Here is a 23553-nt window from a genome sequence, read left to right on the forward strand (position 1 = left end):
TTGGTGAAAGATGTTCCCATGGAGAGCAAAAGTTCCTATGCTGATGAAATCATAGATTCTTTATGTCCGTAGAATTATGTTCATTGTCATTATGTTCACAGGATCATATATTTATAGCCAGAAGGAACATCAGAGATGATCCCCTGTCTAACCCTCTCATTTTACAGATAAGGTTCAGTTGTTAAGAGATTTGCCCAAGGTCACTCAGGGATGGTTACAAGAAATTCTGGTCCCATTCCTGATCATCGAACAAACTTTTGTGAACTCATCTAAAGAGTATAGTTTAATTTTGGGCCACAGATTCTGTTTCTATTAAATAAGGACATGAGCCCATTACATCAAAACCCTCGGTGCTATCAGTAGCAATAAGTTAATTATATCTAGAAAAAATGTTAAGTATTCTTTAGCCCCCTACAAAGGCTTTTGACTTTATTTAAAAAGCAAGAAACTTTGAGAAAATAGTAATTTAGTCAATATTCAATAAATATCAGAACACATAACTACATTGTAATCAACAAGGATCTATGCTATCAGACCATGTAAAAGCTGTGTCACATTTGAGTTTCAAAAATAAAATGTCCTAAGGCATGAGCTTGCTCAACAGAATTCCTGTAATAATACCCACAGATTCCTCCAGGGAAAATCTATTAAGGTTATGCAATTTTCTGAAAAAATTACACACTAAAGATTTTACTGTGAATATGATCTCATAAGTATCATTGAGACTTGTTATGATTCCATAACTAGAATCTGATAGAAGAAAGATATATATCAATCAAAAGTAATAGATTGGAGGGGTAGTGAAGCAGCATTGCACTGTAAATACAAGAGAATGTACTTATGTGAGGAAATCCACAATCTAGAATGGCAAAGCATGGTAAACAATCTTTGAGTTAGGCACAATATTGGGAGAAACAGCAGTGATATTGTGGTGAGACTGTACCACAGACCACTTGGACAGAAGGGAGAAATGGATGATGAGTTCAGAAAACCAATGATAAACCCGGAACAGAAATATGGTATAATAGTGATGAGGGACTTTAACTCTATATTAACTGGTGTTTTCTTTCTGCTGAATAGTTTGTCTTAATAATAATTGAATTATTCAAAATGAGACAAGAAAAGATGATTGTGAACCTGATGATGACTAAGAGGGAGGAACTGGTTAATTAAGTCAGAAATTATGGAAACTTAGGGAGGCAATAATTACATCATCATAGAGTTCATGATAGATAAGGTGGAAAAAGCAAGCATAGTCTTATGACCACTATAGTTATGGAGAAGGTTTCAAAAACTCCAGGGTAGGGATAGGTAGAACCCCATAACCTAAAATACTGCTAAATAAGTCAGTCCAAATAGAACCAGTTATTTTTTAAGAACAAAATTCTAAGGACATAAACCTAACAGATTCAGATGAGGGGGTGGTATGGCTGAACTGTCTAAAGTGAGTGATATAGTTATATAAGGAACTCATCAACCAACTCGGACTTTTAAAATGACACATACAGAAGAAAGACTGAGTCAGAGATAGATCACTTAGAATGAAATGAAAGAGTGATGTAGTCTTGTAAAAACGATGTCAGGAATGCCAACATTCAGAACGAATTGTGTGATAAATCCCAAGGATGTCAGGAATGCCAACACTCAGAATGAATTGTGTGATAAATTCCAAGGACAACAAAAAAGACCTTTTTTTTTAGAGCCAAGTTGTGAAAAAGAAGAACATCAAAGGAGAGACAGAGCTCCTACTTATGGTGTTTGGGCTAATGATAAACAAAGGATGAAGAAAAGACAGAACTATCGGATGCTGGGTTTGTTTCTGTTTTCTCCAACAAAGAATGGTCTTTGGGACTGGGAAGAATACAATAGAGATGATACCCAGGTCTTGAAACCAAAGATAGGTCAGGACATTTCAAGTTGCCAGACTTGGATAGCCCATATCATGGGCTATTGGGATATAGATATATATGGGTGTTACAACAACTTATAGGTATGATTGCTGAGCTGACCATTATTGGTAGAAATTTTTAAAGAAGTGCTGAAGTGTGACAAATACCTCAATTTTCAAAAAAGATAAGACCATTATACTTGTCTTCTATCCCTGACAGAATTTTAAAACATACCATTGAATGAATGGTTTGTGGGCTGTTAGAAAGTTAAATAGATCAGTTAGAGTCAGCATGGGTTCATATAGAACAGCTTATCGCAGAATGATTTCATTTCCTTTCTTGACTGGTCTTCTAGGTTGATTGATCAAGGGAATGCCATATATTTAGGGAGATCAGCAATGGGTCAATGGCTTTTTAAAGGTTCTCCACATGTATATAGGAATATAATACATACTTCTACTTATTCCTTTTATTATAGATAATCTCTTGCATAACTCAGATTGAGTTCAGTTCTTTTGTATACAGTGTCTTCCTCATTATAATAGCTTGGGAAGTAGCAAGAAAGGCTTTTCCCATTAAAATTCAGTGAGCACTGAAGTTGGGACTAAAGACAATTAAGGGCACAACCTCACAACCTGGAACTTACAATTATGGCAAAGTACATTAACTCAGAGAGGGACCAGCACAATTTTTAGGGAAATTGTTGACCCATAATTTTGTGGTTTGGAAGAAGTCCATGAATTCAAGCTGAGACTTCCCATTCAGAAAAACTCTAAATCCTAAATGGCAACATACAAGGCTGAAAAACATTGCCAATGACAAAAACCATGGTAAGAAAGATACCATTAAAAGAGATACATGACCAGCAAAAGAAGTGAGCTGGTCATGCGTGGAGAGTGAGGCATAATAGATGGGCAGCCTAAATGTTACATAGTATACATGTCAGTTCAAAAGAACTCCAGGAAGGTCCCCAGGAAGTTGACTAATCTTCCTGTGGACAATTTATAGGGGATAGAAATAAGAGTGGCATAGGATAAAAAAGTATAGATAAGTTGTAATTTGTAAAACACAACAAACAACCACAAGAAGGAATATATATATTGTTATGATCACAGATCCCTAGAAGTATTCAAATAATAATATGCAAGGATATTTTTAGTAGAAAATCATTAGAGCAATATATTAAATGCCCTTCTGGAGATGGCATTGTAGAGGCACCCAGGATCACTGGTCTTGGATTCTAAAAATTTGGGTTTGAATGAGGTGGGTAAATTATATAATCCCTATGATCCCTTCTATTATTGAACCACAGGTAATCTCATCTAAGGCACAACTCTCAGACTGGTTGTATGACTCCCAGAAGTGGTGTTCACCCTAGATTACTCTTAACCAAGCCTGACTAGCGTCAGGATAAATACTATTGAATCCCCTCAATCAACCCACCCAGTCATGCTGTCATAGGTGATTAGGTTAATCTGACTAGATTTGTTCTTTATAAACTCATGTGGTCTATCAGTCTATTGCCTAAGCACCTACACATTGGTTTTGCAATGACTCTTTCCCCCCACCCCAGGTACATCAGCCAAGTTTGAACATTTGTAATTTCCAGGTCTCTAAACCTTGGGATTGAGAATAGCTGCTCATAATACTCAGTACAGGAAGGGTTCTTTGTTTGATTCTCAAGTTAAGCATAAGATGACCAAGGGCTTTATGCACTAGTGTTTACCTCCCAGTATACCCAAAAAAGAATAATAAATTGCTTTATGAAATGGAAAAGCATTTATTAAGCACTTTCTATATGCCAGATACTACATTTAGCACTGGGCACAGACATGATACAAGTAAGCAAGAGAGCCCTTGTCTTCAGAGAGCTTACATTCCAACAGAGGAAGACGACACCTATAAAAACAGTGGTGGCCACAGAGTTATGTTCTGGTAGTGTTGATTTATTTGCTGTACTCAGATCTGGATCAGGAAAGAGGAGAAAGAGGGAGGCACAGCAGTACAGCATGAAGACAGCTGGGGAGCAGTTTGCTCAACTCTGGATCCAGGCTACATATGGTGATTACTTAGCAATCAGAAGCCAGAAGGACCTAGAAGAGGAGCTTAGAGCGTTAGGTCAGAGGTGGAGGCTAGAGTTCAGAGTATAACAGCATGAAGATGGCCAGGAAGTAGTCACTTACATAAACAATTTTTCCCTTATCATTGACTGTCATCAGTATATATTTTAAGAACCCGCGGATTTACTTCATATACTTCTTGTGTAAACTAAGCTGGTTTTCCCCTTTGTGGGGAGAATCCGCATTGTGAGTTGTCAGTGTCACTGACATCTGTCCTTTTTTCAGGGTGGGAGGGGAGATAGATCCCTGTTCTGACAACAAAAAACTCTCTCTAACCATCCATTTATCAGGAATGTTCATCCTGCAGACCGAATACCCCACCCCCACTCCCACTCCAACTCCAAGACTATAGTTAGCTACGAGGCTCGAGGGAAGCTCTTGGCCATGGAATTCTCCTGGAAGAAATGAATAGGTTTACACTCATTGGGCATCACCAATGAAACATGGCAAACAAGAAGGAAGGCAACAGAGATTGTCCAATGGGAAGGGTTCAAAATACCAACAATCCTGGTAAAAGCTTTAACTGGTCACATTTCCCTCTTCTCCCATTACAGCTCCCATGTCTGGATTTATTTCTGTTTGGTAAACGAAGTCTTCAGGGGGTGTAAGGAGAGAAGCAAAAATCTGACATCTGTTTCATTTTGAACTGCATAAGTGAAGCGTGCATAAAAGAGAAGAGCTGCTAGATCATTGTAGCTCAAACTCCGATGAACTTGTACATTATTAAAAACCTGACTACTTCCAGAATGCCTAGGCAGCCTCGTAAAACTTCCATGCAATTTAGGAAATGAAAAGTTTGTTTGGGGTAAATTCTTCTGCGTAGAACCAAAACATTTCAGATAGCATGTAGAACTCACATATTTAAACTTAAATTTTCATTTTAAAAGCATGGTCATGATAATAAAAATGCAAAATTTGTAGATGCTGATTATCCTGGGTATATAGATACTTGTTTTTAACATTTTGTTTTGATTAATGAGAACTTATGAGGGTAAGACTATTAAGTAACAAGGCTGGTTTTCATCTGTGACTTAGAGAATAATGCATAATTTAGAACTGGACCTAGTAGTATTAACTAATATTTATGTAGTGCTTTAAATTTTACAAGGTGTTTTACATGCATTATTTCATTTGAGCCTCACAATAACCTTTAAGATAGGTACTACAAGTATAATTTTCCATCATTTAACAGATGAGAGCAAAGTTAAGAGAGGTTAAGGGATAAAAATGCCTACAAATTGATTTTGCAGCCTTTTCCTCCCAGGAAAGGTAGCCGAGTTTAAAAGCTTATAATTTTAATCGCTCTTAACTTTGGGGATGAGAATAGCTGCTTATAATACTTGGTAGGTGCTTAGGTCAAATAGTAAATATTAGAGGCAGGATTTGAACCCAGGTCTTCTTTATTCCAAATCCAGTACTGTAGGCATTACATTAAGCTGCCTCTGTTTTAGTAGTCTGAGAAGTGTCTGATTGGTATAGATAATACATGCAGTACTGTCTAGTTATGAAAGGAGTGAGAGAGGTGAACAGAAGCAGAGACAGAAACAGAAACGAGAGAGAGAGACAGACATAGAAAGACACAGAGAAGAAAAGGAAAAGGAGACAGAGGGAGAGGAGAGCGGAGCAACAGAGACAGAGGGAGATTTTATTTACTATTAGAGACATAGCAGTCCTTCTCAAAGTGAGATCTGAGAAATCTTAGGAGTCCCCAGGATCTTTTCAGAGGGTCCCTGAATTCAAAACTATTTTCATAATAATGCTAAATACTACCTGCTATTAAAATATTCCTCCATTTACAAACTACGTATCTGTGTGAGGCCAGATTTTCTTCATATACTTTAAACAAAACAACATATAGTAACAGATAAAATGTGGAGGCAGACACAGAATCTAGCTGTCTTCTATTAAGCCAAACATTAAAGAGGCTTGCAAAAGTATGTCAAACAATGCCACTCTTTCAACAATTATTTTTTGTTTCAGAAACAGCTATTTTTCAATAAAAATGTTACCTATGTAAAAATGTAATGGATTTATTGTTATTTTAAAATGAATTAAATAAATGTTTTAAAAATTTATCAGTTTATCAATTTCTAATAGCTAAAAGAAAAGCTCTTTGTTTTTAAGAGTGTAAAGGGGTCTTGAGACCAAAAAGTTTGCAAACCTCTGGTATAAAAGATAGAGTAATGGTCCCTGAACTAGTAGGATTTAGCTTTAAATCCATCCCTAACATTTACTACATTATGTGACCACTGGTGAGTTGCTGAACCTCAGGTAACTCTCTAAGACTTATCTACTAAGTTACAGATAGTTTATCTAGTAGATAAAGCAGGGGAGTTAAGAGTTACTATTTTTCAGAACCCTTTCAGGTAGGCATTTTATTAAAAATGCTACTACATGACTAAAATGGTAGAAGGGGAAAATGACAAATGTTGGAGGGGATGTGGAAAAATTGAGACACTAACACACTGTTGGTGGAAACATGTACTGATCCAATCATTTTGGAGAGCAATTTGGAATTATGCCCAAAGAGGTATAAAACTGTTGCATACCCTTTGACCCAGTAATACCACTTTTAGGTCTGTTTCCCAAGGTGATCGGGGAAAAGGAAAAGAACCTTTATGTTATAAAATATTTATAGCAGATCTCTTTGTGGTGGCCAAGAATTGAGGGGATGCCCATCAATTGGGAAATGGCTAAACAAGTTGTGGTATACGATTGTGATGGAATACTACTGTGCTATAAGAAATGATGAGCTTGTTGATTTTAGAAAAACATGGAAAGACTTGCATGAAATAATGAGGAGTGAAATGAATAGAATCGAGAGAACATTGTATACAGTAACAGCAATATTTTTTGAAGAATAATTATGAATGACTACGGTATTCTGAGTATTGTAAATACTCAAATCAACTACGAAGGACCCATGAAGAAAGCTGCTATACACCTCAGGGAAAGAACTGATGAATAAAAGTATGCATAGTATGATTTTACATATATCTATATATCTACATCTGTGTCAAATGGTGGCCTTCTCCAACACAGGGTGGGGTAGCAGGGAGGGAGGCAGTTTGGAACTTAAAATGTAACAAAAACATATAGAGAGAAAATTAAATCTTAAAAATGCCACCACGACAATAGCTATTTTGTTAACTTGGAAAAAATAAGAATGAAGGCAAGAGTTAGTCACCATGATGATGACTATACAGGTCAATTTTCCCCTGCAGAGCTAATTCTGTGCATACCCGAATACCTAACAAATCCTTCTGAAGGCTGACTGTGTCTACCTCAGATATGTCTATCATCTAACTCAGGGGGGAGACAACTAACTCAGCACCAGAGCTAAGGAAGGATGTTAGAGGTCGTTTTTTGTCCCTTCAAATATTTTTCCATGAAAGTCTGTCAGAGATAAATTTGGTTTCAATTAACCTAGAATTTCCTTACGGCCAAAGAAAACAGACCTGAACAAAAAAGAAAGAAAAATATATAGTTAAACCTTCAATTGAGTTTTTCATGCAACAGTTAGCTGTGGTTATTGACCTTAATAAGAACAAGGACAGAGATTTTCTTTTCACAGTTAAGTCATTCAAAGTGGCAAAGATGTATCTGACCAACAGCAACAACAAAGTGAAATTCAAAATCCTGGCTACTAATCACAGAATTTCCATAGGAAACTTGGAGTGATTAACTCAGTTTATACTTGTACCAGGATATCTAAAGATGTACCAAAAGTCACTAGACAATGGACAACTTTTGGGGGGAGGAAACAAGTATTTATTGTCTACTATGTACCAGGCACTATGTTAGGCACTTCACAAATATTATCTCATTCAATCCTCATAACAACATTGTGAGGTAGGTGCTATTATTTATTCCCATTTTACAGTTGAAGCAACTGAGGCAGACAGAGATTAAGTGACTTACCCAGGGTCACAGAGCTGGTTAGTATCTGAGGCCAACTTTGAACTCAGGTCGTCCTAACTCCAAACTCAGTGTTCTATCCACTTCACCACCTAGCTAGCCTCCATAACTTATGATGTGCAAAACCATAAAGCAAACCAGCTTTGAGATCCTTGGTCTTCCTTTTCTTCTCTTTTCCCCTTCACTTCCTTAAAGCTCTAGCTTTGTTGTTGTTCAGTCATTTCAGTCATGTCCGATTCTTTGTGACCCCACTTGAGGTTTTCTTGGCAAAAATACTGGAATGGTTTGTCATTTCCTTTTCCAGATAATTTTACAGATGGAGAGACTGAGGCAAGCAGGGTTAAATAACTTGCCTGGGGTTACACAGCTAGTAAGTGTCTTAGGCTGGATTTGAACTCAGGAAGATAGGTCTTCCTGACCCTGGCCTGGCACTCTATCCACTGTGCCACCTAGCTGCTCCAAAGCTGCAGCTACCTTCCCCATTTAAAAAAAAAATCTATCAACAAAAGATAAAATGGACATTTTGATTGTGTAAAATTAAAGTTTTTGTACAAATGAAACCAGAATATTTAAAATGAGAAGAGAAACAGTTAACTGGGGAAATAATCTTTGCAGTAAGTTTCTCTGATAAATATCTCATTTCCAAGGTATACGGAAATGATTCAAATTTATAAGAATAAGATCCATTCCCCTATTGATAAATAATTAAAGGATATGAGCAGGCAGTTTTCAAAGGAAGAAATCTAAGCAACAATAGCCATGTGAGAAAATGCTCCAAATGGGGCAGTTAGGTGGCACAGTGGATAGAGCACCAGCCCTGAAATCAGGAGGACCTAAGTTCAAATCCAGCCTCAGAGCAAACACTTGACACTCACTAGCTGTGTGACCCTAGGCAAGTCACTTAACCCCAATTGCCTAAAAAAAAAAAAGAAAAAAGAAAGTTCCAAATTACTAAGAGTTAGAGAAATGCAAATTAAAGCACATTTGCCTCATGTTGCTAAACTTGATGAAAATGGCAAATGTAGGAGGGAATGTGGGAAATCAGGCACCCTAAAGCATTATCAATAAAGCTATGCATTGGACCAGACATTTTGAAAAGCAATTTGGAACCATGTCCCAAAAAATCACTATACTGTGCATACCTTTTGACCTAGTGATACCACTTCTACACATATACCCCAAAGAAATCAAAGAGAAAAAAAATTCATACGTATAAAACTACAGATAGCAGCTTTTTTTGGTGTAAATTGGGGATTGATTGACCCAAATGTGGCATCTGATGTAATGGAATACTATTGCAGTATAAGAAATGAGGATAGAAATTATTTCAAAGAAATCTGAGAAAACTTGTATGAAGTGTTACAAAGAAGTAAGCACAACTGGGAGAACAATTTATAGAATAACAACATTATAAAGACGATCAATTTTAAGAACTCTGATCAATGCAATAACCAACCATAATTCCAGAGGACCAATGATGAAACATTCTATATACCTCCTAACAGACAGATGATGGACTCAAGAAGAATAACTCATACATTTTAAGACATGGCTAACGAGGGTTATTTTATACATATACATATATGTATGTATGTATATTATGAAGGCTTTGTTTTTGTTTCAGTTGGTGTTGGGGATGTGGGAGGGAGAGAAAATAAATGCATGTCCATAGAAAAAAAATTTAAATTTAAAATCCAACAACAGAAAAAATATCTGAAAAACTTATTCACGTTAAGGTATAACTAACTTATAAAGCTTAAAATGTGGCATATGCCAGGAATATTTTTATTTTAACAGAATATAAAGCCTATTTTCAAAGAAATACATCTCTACTGGTAGAATTATCTAAATTAGTCAACTAATATCAAATTCTGCCTTTAAATAAAGTCAACTCTAGTGTTACCTGGGTGCAATGCAAATTCATAAGTAAAAGTAGAGAAAGGGATGATATTAACATATGAAAATCAATCTGGTATCCAAAACATAGTCAGTGGAACTCAGCAAAACTCACTTCAAGATTTCCCTTCATTTAGAAGCTGATTAGAATCCCTTAGCTCCAGTTTCCATGATATCCTCAGAATTTTCTTGCCAACACCAGTATTTGGGAATCAATACTTCCACACCTCTAATTTAAGGAAAACTATTTAAACTGCAGTATCTAGTACAGTATCCAACCAATCATTGATAATGATGATGACATTTCACCTCTTTTTGTGGGGAGAGAAGGTCATGAATCCCATCCTCTTTATTTTTGGGGCAAAAATTCAGCCTGTCCCCCGCCCCTACTCCATTCCCTTTAGTGAATGCCCAGCATCAAATAATAGTTAAGTTTGTATTGCAACTCCAAATCTTACCTCCTGGAACACACTGGAAACCATCACCCTGATATCCAGGCTTACATTGGCAAACAAAGGATCCCGGAGAGTTGTAACAGAAAGCATCTGGATGACAACGATTTTGTTGGCATTCATCTACATCTGCAAAGTACAAGATCATAGATAAACCTGATTTCTTTTCATCATTCAGTTAGGCAGCTAGGTGGTGCATTGGACAGAGCACCGAGCCTGGAGTCAGGAAGACCTGAGTTAAAATCTAACCTAAGACACTTATTAGCTGGGTGACCCTGGGGTAAGTCACTTAACTTCTGTTTGCCTCAGTTTCCTCATCTGTAAAATGGGGATAATAATAGCACCTACCTCCCAGAATGTTGTAAAAATCAAATGAGGCAATATTTGTAAAGGGCTTAGCATTGTGCCTGGCACACAGGCATTAACAAATGCTTGTTCTCTTTCTTCTCCCCCACCCCCACTCCACCCTCTTACCAATGAAGCCTGAGTGAAATCATTCATTACAGTGAAGGGGAAATAGCTCTTGAGCAGGTCCTAGAACTCACTACCTTAATTCTCAACATACAACGTCTCTCTGACCTCCTTCTCTGATCTCCTTTACATAATATTATGTATAGAACAGGACTATATTTCAAGTATAAAAGAGGATGACTTTCTTTAAGGAAATTGCTAAACTCAGTTTACAAAAACTATGAATGGGGAATGGGGAGATGACTTTTTTTTGTCTCAAAGATTTTTCACTTTATAAAAGGAATCCTTTAATTATTACACTTCCACAGTGAATCTAAGTGTTAATCTACTGATCAGTAACTACTTAACAATGAGACTCAAGGAACAAGAAATTTCAACTGTTTGAGGTCACTTATAATTGGAGACCAGTTTAGAAATAAAGATAAAGTATCTCTGAAATGATCTTCTAAATCCATGTATTCACTGTGTTTATTTGTTAGAATTTTTATTGATGTCTTTTGTTTTTTATGCCTTAATCATTTCCTAGTATGCCTCCAAACTCCTATCCCTTGAATTTAAATCTTCTGTGTAACAAAACAAACAGATAAACAGAATCTGTGGCCAAAAATTCAGATCTGAATACATCATAGAATCAATTAAAAAAAATCAATTTACTGGAAAGGCGCACTTGGTGTTGTATATCAAGACACTTGGGGCACTGTGCTCATATGTCATTTTGCTGAAGGTAACCTTTAAAGGAATCCTTAAGGGTTTTAGGGTAGAGCAAAAGGTAACCTTTAAAGGAATCCTTAAGGGTTTTAGGGTAGAGCAAAAGGTAACCTTTAAAGGAATCCTTAAGGGTTTTAGGATAGAGCAAAATATAGAAGCATAGATCTTTTTTTTTTTTTTTTTTGCTGAGGCAATAGGGGTTAAGTGATTTGCCAGGGTCACACAACTAGTAAGTGTCAAGTGTATGAGGTCAGATTTGAACTCAGATCCTCCTGACTCAAAGGCCGGAGCCACCTAGCTACCCCCTAGAAGCATAGATTTTAAAGGCACCTTGAGTTCATCTGGGTGTCATCCTTGAAAATTCTAGCTTCCATTCATTTAATTTTAAATTTTATCTTGCTCTTCCACTTTAAAAATATTAGCTACAAAAAGACAACACAATTGCTATTTATCCACTCATTTAGGTGGCATTCAAGATCCAAATACTAATTTGCATGAGGATAGATAGATTCTCAACTATTATACTCAAGGAGGGCAAATAAATAGAATACACACTTCTTATCCTATACAGTTAAAATAATAACCATTTTTGACCTTATAAAGGGTTGTCAGGGTGGGCAGAGAACTTACTGTCACCACAGAACTAGGCTAAAATACATCACTTCGTATTAGTTTTTATGCACCAATTGAAGAAAGAAAAAGAAGCTTTATGTACCTTGACAGGCGTGCCCATCTCCTAAGAAGCCAGGCAAACAGGAACAGTGGTAGGAGGAGCCTCCAGCATACACACACTGTGCCCGCTGGGGGATGTCACAATTGTGGAGGCCAGTTGCACAATAGTTGATAGGACGATCATCAATAACAGCTACAAGACAGATTTACAGAAGGTTTTAAGTCAAATTTTCTTTTAAATAATAAACAACTCTATTTCCTATGACTACTCATTTGCTAAAGAAGGTCAATTCAATGTCAAGAATTTAAGAAAAATCTACAATGACATTTTCTAGCCCATATACAGCAGATAGGGCCTCTGCTGTAAAGGTTTATTTAAAAGTCACCAAAGGAAGCAACATGAGGTGCTCATATGGAGAAAGAAATATAATAATAATAGTAATGACATTTATATAGACCTTTGAGGTTTGCAAAGCACTTTATACATATGATCTCATTTTATCTTAACCAACTCAGGAAGTGATGCTATTATTATCTCCCTTTTACAGATGAGGAAGCTGAGGCAGACAAGACATCTGTAAGAGACCTAGTAAGTGTTTGGGACCAGATTTGAATTTGGGTCTTCTTGAGTCTAGGCCTAATGCTCTATCTGTTGTGCCGTTTAACCATCTATACTTCCCTTGCTAGAGCCCAGAGAAGACAGAGCAAGGAGGAAGATCAGAAGAAGCAATGTGACAATGGAGAGAGCTTTCTGGTTCTGGACTTGGGCTCAAATTGGGCTCAAAATTCAATCAATTCCATTATTTACTACTTCTAAGACTTGCATAATTCATCTAAGTTTCCAGGCTTCAGCTTCTTACTGTGTTTGATGACCTCTAAGGTCCCTTTCAGCTCTAAAACAATGTCCAGTGATAAGGAGGTAGTAAATCATAGGCTATCTTTTGGCTCTGACATAAAAATAAGAATGTGGTTTAAAGATGAAAACGCTCAGATTTCTGGGATGTCTTGCAGTTCCAGGCACTAGGAATTCTGAAAGTAACATTTGGCCTCTGTGGTCCCCATTACCATTCCATAAAACACAGGACCAGGGTAAGATGTGGAATAAAGAAAATGGCATGAAAACTTTGGGCTAACTATTGTGCTGTAAGAAATGATGAAACTGATGGTTTCAGAGAAACTTGGGAAGACTTGTATGAACTGATGCAAAATGAAGTAAGCAGAAGCAGGAGAATGATTTACATAATATTATAAAGACAACTTTGAAAGACTTAGAAACTCTGATCAACACAATGAGCAATCACAATTCCAGAAGACTCATGACGAAACATGCTGCTCACCTCCAAAAAGAGAGGTGATGAACTCAGGGTGTAAATTGAAGAATTTTTAAAAATATGGCTAATGGGGGAATTTGTTTTGCCTAACTATACATGTTTATAATGTTTTTTTCTTCTTGTTTTCTTAATGTATGTGTGGGGTAATCATAGGGAAGTTGGAAGAGAGAATGCAGACCTGAAAAGAAAAAAGAAAAAGAAAACTTTAGGGCTAGTCCCAAAACTTTTTTTTGTGACTCCTAAAGCAGGACTCTTAATCCTCCTCTTCAGTGAACAGGGCCAAGCCACTTGAAGCAAGATAAACAAAGATTAGATATATTTCCCTTTCTTTGGGAGCATTATAGGACATAAACAAATAGATCAAAGTCCTTTGCCAAACAAGGGAATTACCAAAGAATTTGGTAACCAAAAGCCAACCTATAATGTTCAGCAGCTTGAGTCTTCAAAGTGAGAATGTGACCTACTTCCATGGGAACTAGAAAAATACAATTATTGTAGCCACAGTGTGCCTGCCTTTCTTCTGGCCCCCAAATTTGCAGGCTTTAAAATTCCTAGGGATGGTCAGGAATTTGGTCCAGGCTCCTTTTCTAAAATAAATCTGTCACTGATCAACTTTGCCAATATAGTGAGCCTACAAAGGGAAAAGAATTATGAATTCTAGCTGAAAAGGGTTGTTGTTATTTGTCCTTTGTTCTCAAAGAGGACCATGGCATTAGGGAGGTGATGCCATGACTTGCAAGTGAAATGGATTTAAGTGAGGCAGGACTGTGCAAAGTCACCAACTTCACTTTCTCCTTGGGAGCCATCTGGGTCCAGTGGCCAGATATAGATGAGGAAGACTGGAGATGGCCCTGGATGAATTGAAAAGGGACAGGGAGGGGAAAGGAATAAGCATTCATATAACACCTATTATTCGGTAGGCACTGTGCTAAATGTTTAACAAATATTACCTCATTTGATCTGCACAACAAGCCTGCCAGATGGGTACTCTCTATTTTACATTGAAAAATGGAAGCAAACACAGATTAAGTGACTTGGCCAGGGTCACACAGCTACTAAGTGTCTTCAGGAGGGATTTGAACTCAATTCTTCCTGACTTCCGGCCCAGCACTCTCTACCACACCACCTAGCTATGGACACTCTAGGCAAAAGGATTTTACCTAGTCAGTCTTAAAAGGAGGAAAGAGCCTTTCCTTATGTTCTTCTCCCTCCTTATCCTTTCATCATTAATGTTCATCCTTTTTCTATGCTTGCTCAGCAAAATAAAGGGAATATTCTGAAAGAACTGGGGAGGGGGAGTGCTTAGGTAAAATAAACACACATATTTAGGGATTTAGGACTAGAGATGTGATTTCATTGTTATAGGGAACTTCTTATGGAGAAAGTACCTGTATCAATGGGGTTAGCATCTTCTCTGCAATTGAAGTCTTGACAGTTTACTACCTAAGGCACTGAGAGGGTAAGTGATTTACTTAGGATTATGCAGCCAGTATTTATTAAAAGTGGCCCATGAAATGTATATGTATAACCTATATCAGATTGCATGTTGTCTTGGGGGGGAGGGAGGGAGGGAGGGAACAATTTAAGACTCAAAAGTTTATGGAAATGATTGCTAATAAATCAAAATAAATTAATAAAAAAAGGTTAAAAAAATAAAATAAAGGACCCCCCAAAAAAAGAATAAAAAAAAGTGGCCCATGAGCCCAGTTCTTCCTGACTCCAAGGCCAGCTCTCTCTTCACTCTGCCATCTGGCTTCTCATATGTAGACACAGATAGTGACTATTGTGTGGGTCAACTCTAAGAGCATTGAAAGATAGAAATCTTTACAGTGAAGAAAGCATTCAGGGAGATGATCATTGGATGGTCATCATACATGGAATGGAGAATAACACGGTAGCTTCTCTGCCATCTAAAATAGATGGGCCAAACAAATATGGGTAAAGCCGGTATGTGGCAGAGGCAGGGCTGAAAAAATATCTTCACAGAATCTCAAAGTCTGAGAATTAGAAAGGACCTCTGTGGCCATCTAGTCCAACCCATTACTGGAAGAAATCCCTACTATAGCATGCCCAATGAGTAACAAGCCCATCCAGCTTCTGCTGAAGACCTCCACAGAGAAGGAAACTATCACCTCTCTAGGCAGCCCCCATTATACTTTTGGATAGCGGTAATTTGTAGATAGACTTTCCTGACATCGAGTCCAAATTAATCAAGCTCCCTGGTTCTATTCTTTGGCCAAATAGAACGAGTATAAGGCCTCTTTCCTATGACAGACCTTCAAATACTTGAAAAGAGCTATCCTTTCCTCTTCTTTTCTCCAGAATAAATAAATATTCCTAGTTCCATCAACTGATCGTCATATAATGTAGACTCAAGACCATTCCCTTCCTAGAGAGGTTTCCCTCCTATAGACACTTTGCAGCTAACCAACATCCTTCTCAAACTGTTGTGCCCAAAGCTCAACAAATATGCTTTGGAAGGTCTGACTTTTCTCTTTCCTTGCATTTCTATGAGAAGTCGTGGAAAAGGAATATGCTCAGGTGGCACAGCGGATAGAGGTCCGGCCTTGGAATCAGGAGGAGCTGAGTTCAAATTCAGCCTCAGACACTTGACACTTACTAGTTGTGTGACCCTGGGCAAGTCACTTAACCCCAATTACCTCATCAAAAACAACAAACAAAACAAAACAAAAAAAAGAGTAAGATCTGCATTGGGGAAATCTAAGTCAGATTCTGTTAACCTGTAACCCTCCATGAGGGCAGGGACTGTGTCTTAAATATTACAGAATCTATCACAGTACTTTGTACACAATTGGCATTTTAAAAAAAACACAGTTGTGGAATGAATGAACTTGTTTCTCCCCATCATTCTTCCAAATCCCAGTCCCAGCCTATGTTGCTCTCCCAAATTCTCACTATTTCTTTCTCTCTTCTCTCTTTCCTCTCATGTTAGGGGTAAGGGAATACGGAGAAGAAACAAACTGAGAAAGAAAAGGAAGGGATCTGACAGAAGAGTGAAGGGGAGTACTAAAAAAGGCAGGGAGCTAGAAAGAGTATGAGAAGAGAGAAAAGAGAAAGGAGCCAAAATAGGACAAGGAGAAAGAGAAGAAATACAGAACAAGAAAAGAAGGGACATGAGGGATGATGATCACTGAAGAGGAAGGGGGGAATCAAGAAAAATAAACCTGATTTTTAAAATGTGGAAATAAAATTAATCAGGAGTATATGTACCATATGTCCTAATAAGTTAAAACATTGAAAGTAAAATTACATATTACTTTGGGGGGAGGCTAGGCTTTTTAATGTGGGTAGAAAGAATGGTCATTTTAAACATGAATCTTTACTTACTGAAATTTAGGGCCAAAGAGTGAGAGTGTGTGGGTGCTGATGTTGCAAGAGAGTAGGGTGGGAAACACAAGAGATAAACTTTCATCTATTTCATCACCACTGTAGCTAAGGCTGGATTAATTCCTATCCTCCCTCCCCCCAATCACATTATGCAATTGATACTTTCAAATGAACCATAACAGTTCTGAGCTTTCCATCAGTGAATAGAGAAAAGGGAAAAAAGTGATAAAAAATTCAAAGCAAGACAACACTCAAAAACAGCTACTTCCATAATAGAAAAAAACCAACACAAAAAGGTACTTATACTGTAGATGGAAAATGTGTATTTGTATATGTATATATGTGTGTGTACGTGTGTGTGTCATCTGCATGTACATAAAGTCCCAAGTTCTGGAGAGTTAAACACAGTAACCTTTGTAATTAACAGGCAACGTCTGACTTCCTCAATTCTGACTGCTCACTTCTTCACCCCCTCCCTGGCTCAAACCACCTTTTCTGATCTCAAGTGAGAGCATTCCTATCTAAGGCTTGCAATCCAGCATGAACAATTTTACCAATGAAGTGAAGGAAAAGTAAAATTTGCTGATAAATTACCTTAAAAGAGTTTTATATTTCTAGTTACCTTCCTTTTTAATGGATCTGAAGGGACCCACAAAAGGGGCTTAAAAAATAAAAAAGGTGATTTGCTCAGAGTTGGGGAGAGGAAAGGTGAGGGGTTGTAATTACTTCTGTTAATTTTTTTTAATTAAAGGACTAATTTGAATAGAAATTGTCTAAATCATTAGATTACTAAGCTAATCAGTATGTCTTTCCTTCATTGACCTCAAAAAAGATTACGTACGGGATCACAACACAGATCTTTATTTATGATATGTGGTGTAGCAGATAGAATGCTGGGCTTACAGTCAAGAAAGATATGGATTTCAATTCCACTTGAGACATTCACCAGCTGCATGACCATGGGAAAGTCACTTCACTCAAGACCCTGGGAGTCACTTAACTCTTTCTGAACCTCAGCTTTCTCATCTATAATATAGGGACAATAACAACTCATAGGTGTGTTTTGAAGACCAAGTAAGATAATGAAAGCAAAGCATCTTGCAAACCTTAAAAGTGCTATATAAATGTAAGTTGTTAATGTAGTTATTATTATACTATTACTACATTATACTATTATATGCATATATTTTTATTATACTATTATATTATTTTACTAGGGGAAACCAAGTACAATCCTAAGTGTCTTAAATAAATCAAAAATAGGATCAGATCCAGAAATCAGACTGAGTCAACAAATTCTTTGAGGTCTCTGCCTATAAACAGTTTCAGCCTGGCCACACTATAGACCTAATACACAGAACACAGCATCGTCACACAAAGGGAGTTTTCTTACCCATTTAGGTTTAAGCTTAACTAAACTGGGGGAGGGGAGGGGAGAATCAAGAAAAATAAATCAAATATTAAATACAAAAATAAAATTCACCAGGGCTAAAAATCTTGATTTTCTGAAAGAATACAGAGCAGGGGAAAGGGAGGGGCCTAGAAGCACAGATGGTTGGGTCTTGCTCAAGATGAGAACTGCCTGTTCCTTCCCGCCCCCGTGAAACCATCTCACCTCGGGACCTCTGCAAAGCCTTATCCAGGGCTCCAAGACAGAACAAACATAAGACATATCTGGGTTTGCCAAACAGTGGGGAAAGGACAAAGAGATGGTTTATGGACAGCATAAAAGGCTGAACTGTTTTAAATTTGGGAAGAAGTGCTGAGCTCAGATGTCATGTCCAGCACTCTTGCCCCTTTAAACCTAAAGAACTCCAACAATCTTTGAACTAAAAATTCTTGGAACCAGTGAGACGAAATATACCCATAGGAATAAAGGCAAAATCTTGAGCCAATCCGGGCTCTCTTCCATGTGTCTTCCTTTCATCATCACCATCTAAAAACATAAACACCTAACAAATAACCAGCACCCAGCCTACTTCCCTCAACGACGTTACAAAGACTTTCCTAGTCTCAAAACAACACAGAACCATAAAAGGAAGAGAATACATGAGATTCTTAAAATCTTACACTGATAACTTACCCACACACACGCCTTCATCAGAAAACTGGTAGCCCTCGATACACTCACAGCGGAAGGTTCCTGGGTGATTATTGCAGATAGCATGGCTTCCACAGGCTGTTGGCTGCTCTGAGCATTCATCAATATCTAGAAGAGATAAGAATTTAAAAGATTTCATTTTCTTTGTCCAGTCCTGTGGTTCTATCAGTGTAAGTAGTAACTGTCCGATACAGAACCTCTCTACCAATGAAAAGAGCAATTCATCTGAAATTTATAGTCTTAAAAATTTGCCTGGGTCAGGCAGAGGTTAAGAAAGTTGCCCATGCAAAGAATTAGATTTGTTTGTGGGGGGAGGCAATGGGGGTTAATTAACTTGCCCAGGGTCACACAGTTAGTAAGTGTCTGAGGCCAGATTTGAATTTGGTTCCTCCTGACTCAGTCAGTGCTCTATCCACTGTACCACCTTGTTGCCCCCAAAGAATTAGAAATTGAACGGATACCCATCAATTCGGAGAATGGCTGAACAAGCTGTAGTATATGATTGTGGTGGAATACTGCTATGTTATAAGAAATGATGAGCAGGATGATTTCAGAAAAATCTGGGAAGACTTTCATAAAGTAAAGTAAAGTGTGCAGAACCAGGAGAACATTGTACGCAGTAACAGTACTAAGGTAAAATGATCAAGTGAATGACTTAGCACTTCTCAGCAACACAATGATCCAAGACAATTTGAAGAACTTACACGGGAAAATCCACCTATCCACTCCCAGAGAAAGAACCGATGGAGTCTGAATGCAGATCAAAGCATACTTTTTTTTTCGCCTAATTGTGTGTGTGTGTTTTGTTTTTATCTGTGTTTTCTTTTGCAACATGGCTAATATCAAAATACATTTTGCATGACTACACCTGTATAATCCATATCTAATTGCTTGCTGTCTCAAAGAAGGAGTAGGGGAGGAGAGAGCGAGAGAATTGGGAACTCAAAATTTTAAAAAATGAAAAGTTAAAAATTGTTTTTACATGTAACTTGAAAAAAAATATAAAAATTTTCACATTAAAAAAAATTAAGAAAGTTGTTCATGGCCACTTGGCTAGTAGGGTCAGAGGAAAGGCTCTAAGATTTCCTGACCCCCAAGGCTGGCCTTTATTCACCAGGCCATTCTATTTCTCTTTTCATATTGCTGTTATGATTGCTATTCATGATAGAATAATGACAATAATAACATCACAGCTTTAGAGCTGGAAGGGGTGACTTTAGATGTCCTCTAACTTAACCCCTTGATTTAATAGATGAAGAAACTTGGGCCCTGAGAGGATAAGTAATTTGGCCAAGCGACACAGGTAGTAAGGAGTAGAGGGAAAATTTGAACCCAGGTTCTCCAGCTTCAAACCTAGCACTCCATCATTGGCCCCAGACTTCCTCTTCCACCAAAGTCCTCCTCTGATGCAACCTTATGGCATGAGGGTTATGGAAGGATATCCAAACAAAGGCATTGGAAGAAAAGTTACAGTAGGTCTGAGCATGCTAGAAAAGTTTCAAGAATGTGCCCAGTGATAGACTATGTGTGTTATCCAAAAACCAGCATGACTGTTTCTCAGAGACTTATCACTAGAAGGTTGGCTGCCAAGTGACAAATTCTTTATTCACAGCAATTCATTAAATTATGTCCTAAACTGTGGAGAGATTGTGACCTACAGAAGAGGAATTACCCACTCAGAGAAAGTAAAAAATCATTTAATTTCTAATTAAATAATCATAACAGTTTGCATTCATATAGTGTTTACCATTTATAAAGTACTTTCTATTAATAATAGCATTTGTTCTTCACAACAACCTTGGAAAATAAATAACACAAGTATTATTATCCCCATTTAACAGAAAAGGAAATTGAAAAGAATAAGTGAGGTGGCTTGTTCTAGGTAATTGAAATCTCAGTGACATCCTTAGCTTCTCACTCACACTCACCCCACACATCCAATTTGTTGTCAAATCTTAACCTTCCTACTTTTATAACTCTCATCTATCTCTCCTCCTCTCCAATTAATAGACACTCCACCTTTTGCAAGCCCTCATGATCTTTTACCTGGACTATTTTGCAAAAGCTTTTGGGGTGAGTTCAAATTCAATCTCAACGAACATTTGTGCAAGGCACTCTTAGTGAAAATGTATTAAGTGTCTTAAAATTGCCCACCGGAAAAAATGCACCTTCTTTGAAGAGGTGGAAACAAGGTAATAGCAAAGAGGGGAACAAGCATTTATTAAGCACCTACTGTATGTCAGGCACTGTGCTAACCATTATGTATATATATGCTCATTTAATCCTCACAACTATCCTGGGAGATAGGAGTTGTTATCATCCGCATTTTAAGTTGAGGAATCTGAGGCAGACAGAAGTTAAGTGACTTGCCCAGGGTCACATACCTAGTAAATGTCTGAAGCCAAATTTAAACTGAGGTCTTCCTGACTCCAGGCCCATTGCTCTATCCACTCTGCCATCCAACTGCCACTAGGCATAATTAGGCCTAATTTAGGTGACTGATAAAGTCAAACTGGACTTGATGCTTAAAACATAAGAAAAGATTTAATTTTCTGTTTCCAAATGATGCTACTTTTCTCTGTCAATTAAATGCCAAGAAATGCTGATTTCACAGATTTAGGTTTATGCTGGAATGACCAATCCACAAATTTGATTAAATGTAAACTTGTACAGGAAAATGAACTAGGTGACCTAAAACAGAACATCTCTTTACTCTTTTTTTCTTTTAAAAATATTTATTTAAGATTTTATTTTTCCCTAATTATATGTAACAACAATTTTTAACATTCATTTTTAAAATTTTGAGTTCCAAATTCTTTCCCTCCTTCTTTCCCCTCCCCCTTCATTGAGAAGGCAAACAATTTGATATAGGTAATGCAAAACATATTTCCATATTAGTGATATTGTAAAAGAAAACATAGACCAAAAAAAAGCAAGTAAAATAAAGAAGTAAAAGAAGTATGCTTTGATCTGCATTCAGACTCCATCAGTTCTTTCTCTGGAGCTGGATAGCATTTTTCATAAGTCCTTCAGAATTGTCTTGGATCGTTGTATTGCTGAGAATGGCTAAGTCATTCACAGCTGAATATTGTACAATATTGCTGTTACTGTGTAAAATGATCTCCTGGTTCTGCTCATTTCACTTTGCATCAGTTTATATAAGTCTTTCCAGGTTTTTCTGAGTATCCCGCTCATAATTTCTTATAGTACAATAGTACTCCATCACAATCATATACCACAGCTTGATCAACTATTCCCCAGTTGAGGGCATCCCCTTAATTTCCAATTCCTTGCCACCACTAAAAGAGCTGCTACACAATTTGAAACTATGTCCAAAGGGCAATCAAACTGTGTATACCTTTTATCCAGCAATTCCACTACTAGGCTTGTATCCCAAAGAGATCATAAAAAAGGGAAAAGGACCTACATGTACAAAAATATTTATAGCTTTTATACAGTTGTCTATTTGTATCATTTGATCATGTATCAATTGGTGAATGGCTCTTATTTTTATAAATTTGACTCAATTCTCTATATATTTGAAAGATGAGGCCTTTATCATAGAAACTTGCTATAAACATTTCTTCAGTTATCATTGTGTATTTCCCTCTATCCTGTTTCTCCTCTGTTTATCGTACTCCTCTCTCTTTTCACCCTGTCTATCCTCAAAAGTGTTTTGCTTTTAACTATTGCATGCCCCAATCTGCCTTCCCTTCTATCAGCTCCCCCCCTTCTCTTATCCCCTTCCCCTCTTACTTTCCGGTAGGCTAAGATAGATCCTTATACCCAACTGAGTGTGTATGTTATTCCCTCTTTGAGCCAATTCTGATGAGAGTAAGGTTCAAGGATTCCCCCACTTGCTATCTTTCCCTCCACTGTAAAAGCTCTTTCAGGCCTCTTTTATGTCAGATAATTTACCCCAATCTACCTCTCCCTTTCCTCTTCTCCCAGTGCATTTCTCTTTCTCATCCCTTAATTTTATTTTATTTTTGCTATCGTTCTATCATATTCAACTCACACCCATGTCCTCTTTCTATGCATACTCCTTTTAACTGCCCTAATAATGAGAAAGTTCTTGGAAGTTACAAGTATCATCTTCCCATTTAACCTTATGAATTCCTTATGATTTCTCTTTCCTGTTTACTTTTTACGCTTCTCTTGATTCTTGTATTTGAAAGTCATCTCTGATCTTATCAACAAGAATGCTTGAAAGTCCTTTATTTCACTGAATATCCATTTTTTTCTCCTGAAAAATTATACTTATCTTTGCTGAGGTTATTCTTGGTAGTGATCCTAGCTCCTTTGCCCTCCAGAATATCATATTCCAAGCCCTCTAATCCTTTAATGTAGAAGTTCTTAAACCTTATTCTATACTGACTGTGGTTACATGATATTTGAATTTTTTTTTCCTCCTGGCTATTTGCAATATTTTCTCCTTAACCTAGGATCTTTGGAATTTGGCTATAATATTCCTAGTTTTCATTTTGGGATCTCTTTCAGGAGGTTATTGGTGAATTCTTTTCATTTTTATTTTACCCTCTGATTCTAGAGCATCAGGGCAGTTTTCCTTGGTAATTACTTTGAAGGATGATGTCTAGGCTTTTTTTTTTTTTTAATCACAGCTTTCAGGTAGTGAGTCCAAAAATT

The 23553-nt window shown here is 37.2% G+C and overlaps 1 protein-coding gene across 1 annotated transcript in view; it reads right to left on the minus strand.

Annotated features, from left to right (window-relative positions):
* LOC114049374 (nidogen-1-like) overlaps window positions 1–23553 on the minus strand; it is a 110321-nt gene that overhangs the window by 31002 nt on the left and 55766 nt on the right. The window contains exons 10-12 of the mRNA XM_027870649.1: window positions 18889–19014; window positions 12170–12319; window positions 10282–10404 (exon numbers count right to left, since the gene is read on the minus strand). Of these exons, the coding sequence (XP_027726450.1) occupies window positions 10282–10404; window positions 12170–12319; window positions 18889–19014 (399 nt within the window). The remainder of the gene's footprint in view (window positions 1–10281; window positions 10405–12169; window positions 12320–18888; window positions 19015–23553) is intronic.

The sequence above is a fragment of the Vombatus ursinus genome, unplaced genomic scaffold (genome assembly GCF_900497805.2).
Source record: "Vombatus ursinus unplaced genomic scaffold, bare-nosed wombat genome assembly UNPS02014798.1, whole genome shotgun sequence".
NCBI classification, from domain to species: domain Eukaryota; kingdom Metazoa; phylum Chordata; class Mammalia; order Diprotodontia; family Vombatidae; genus Vombatus; species Vombatus ursinus.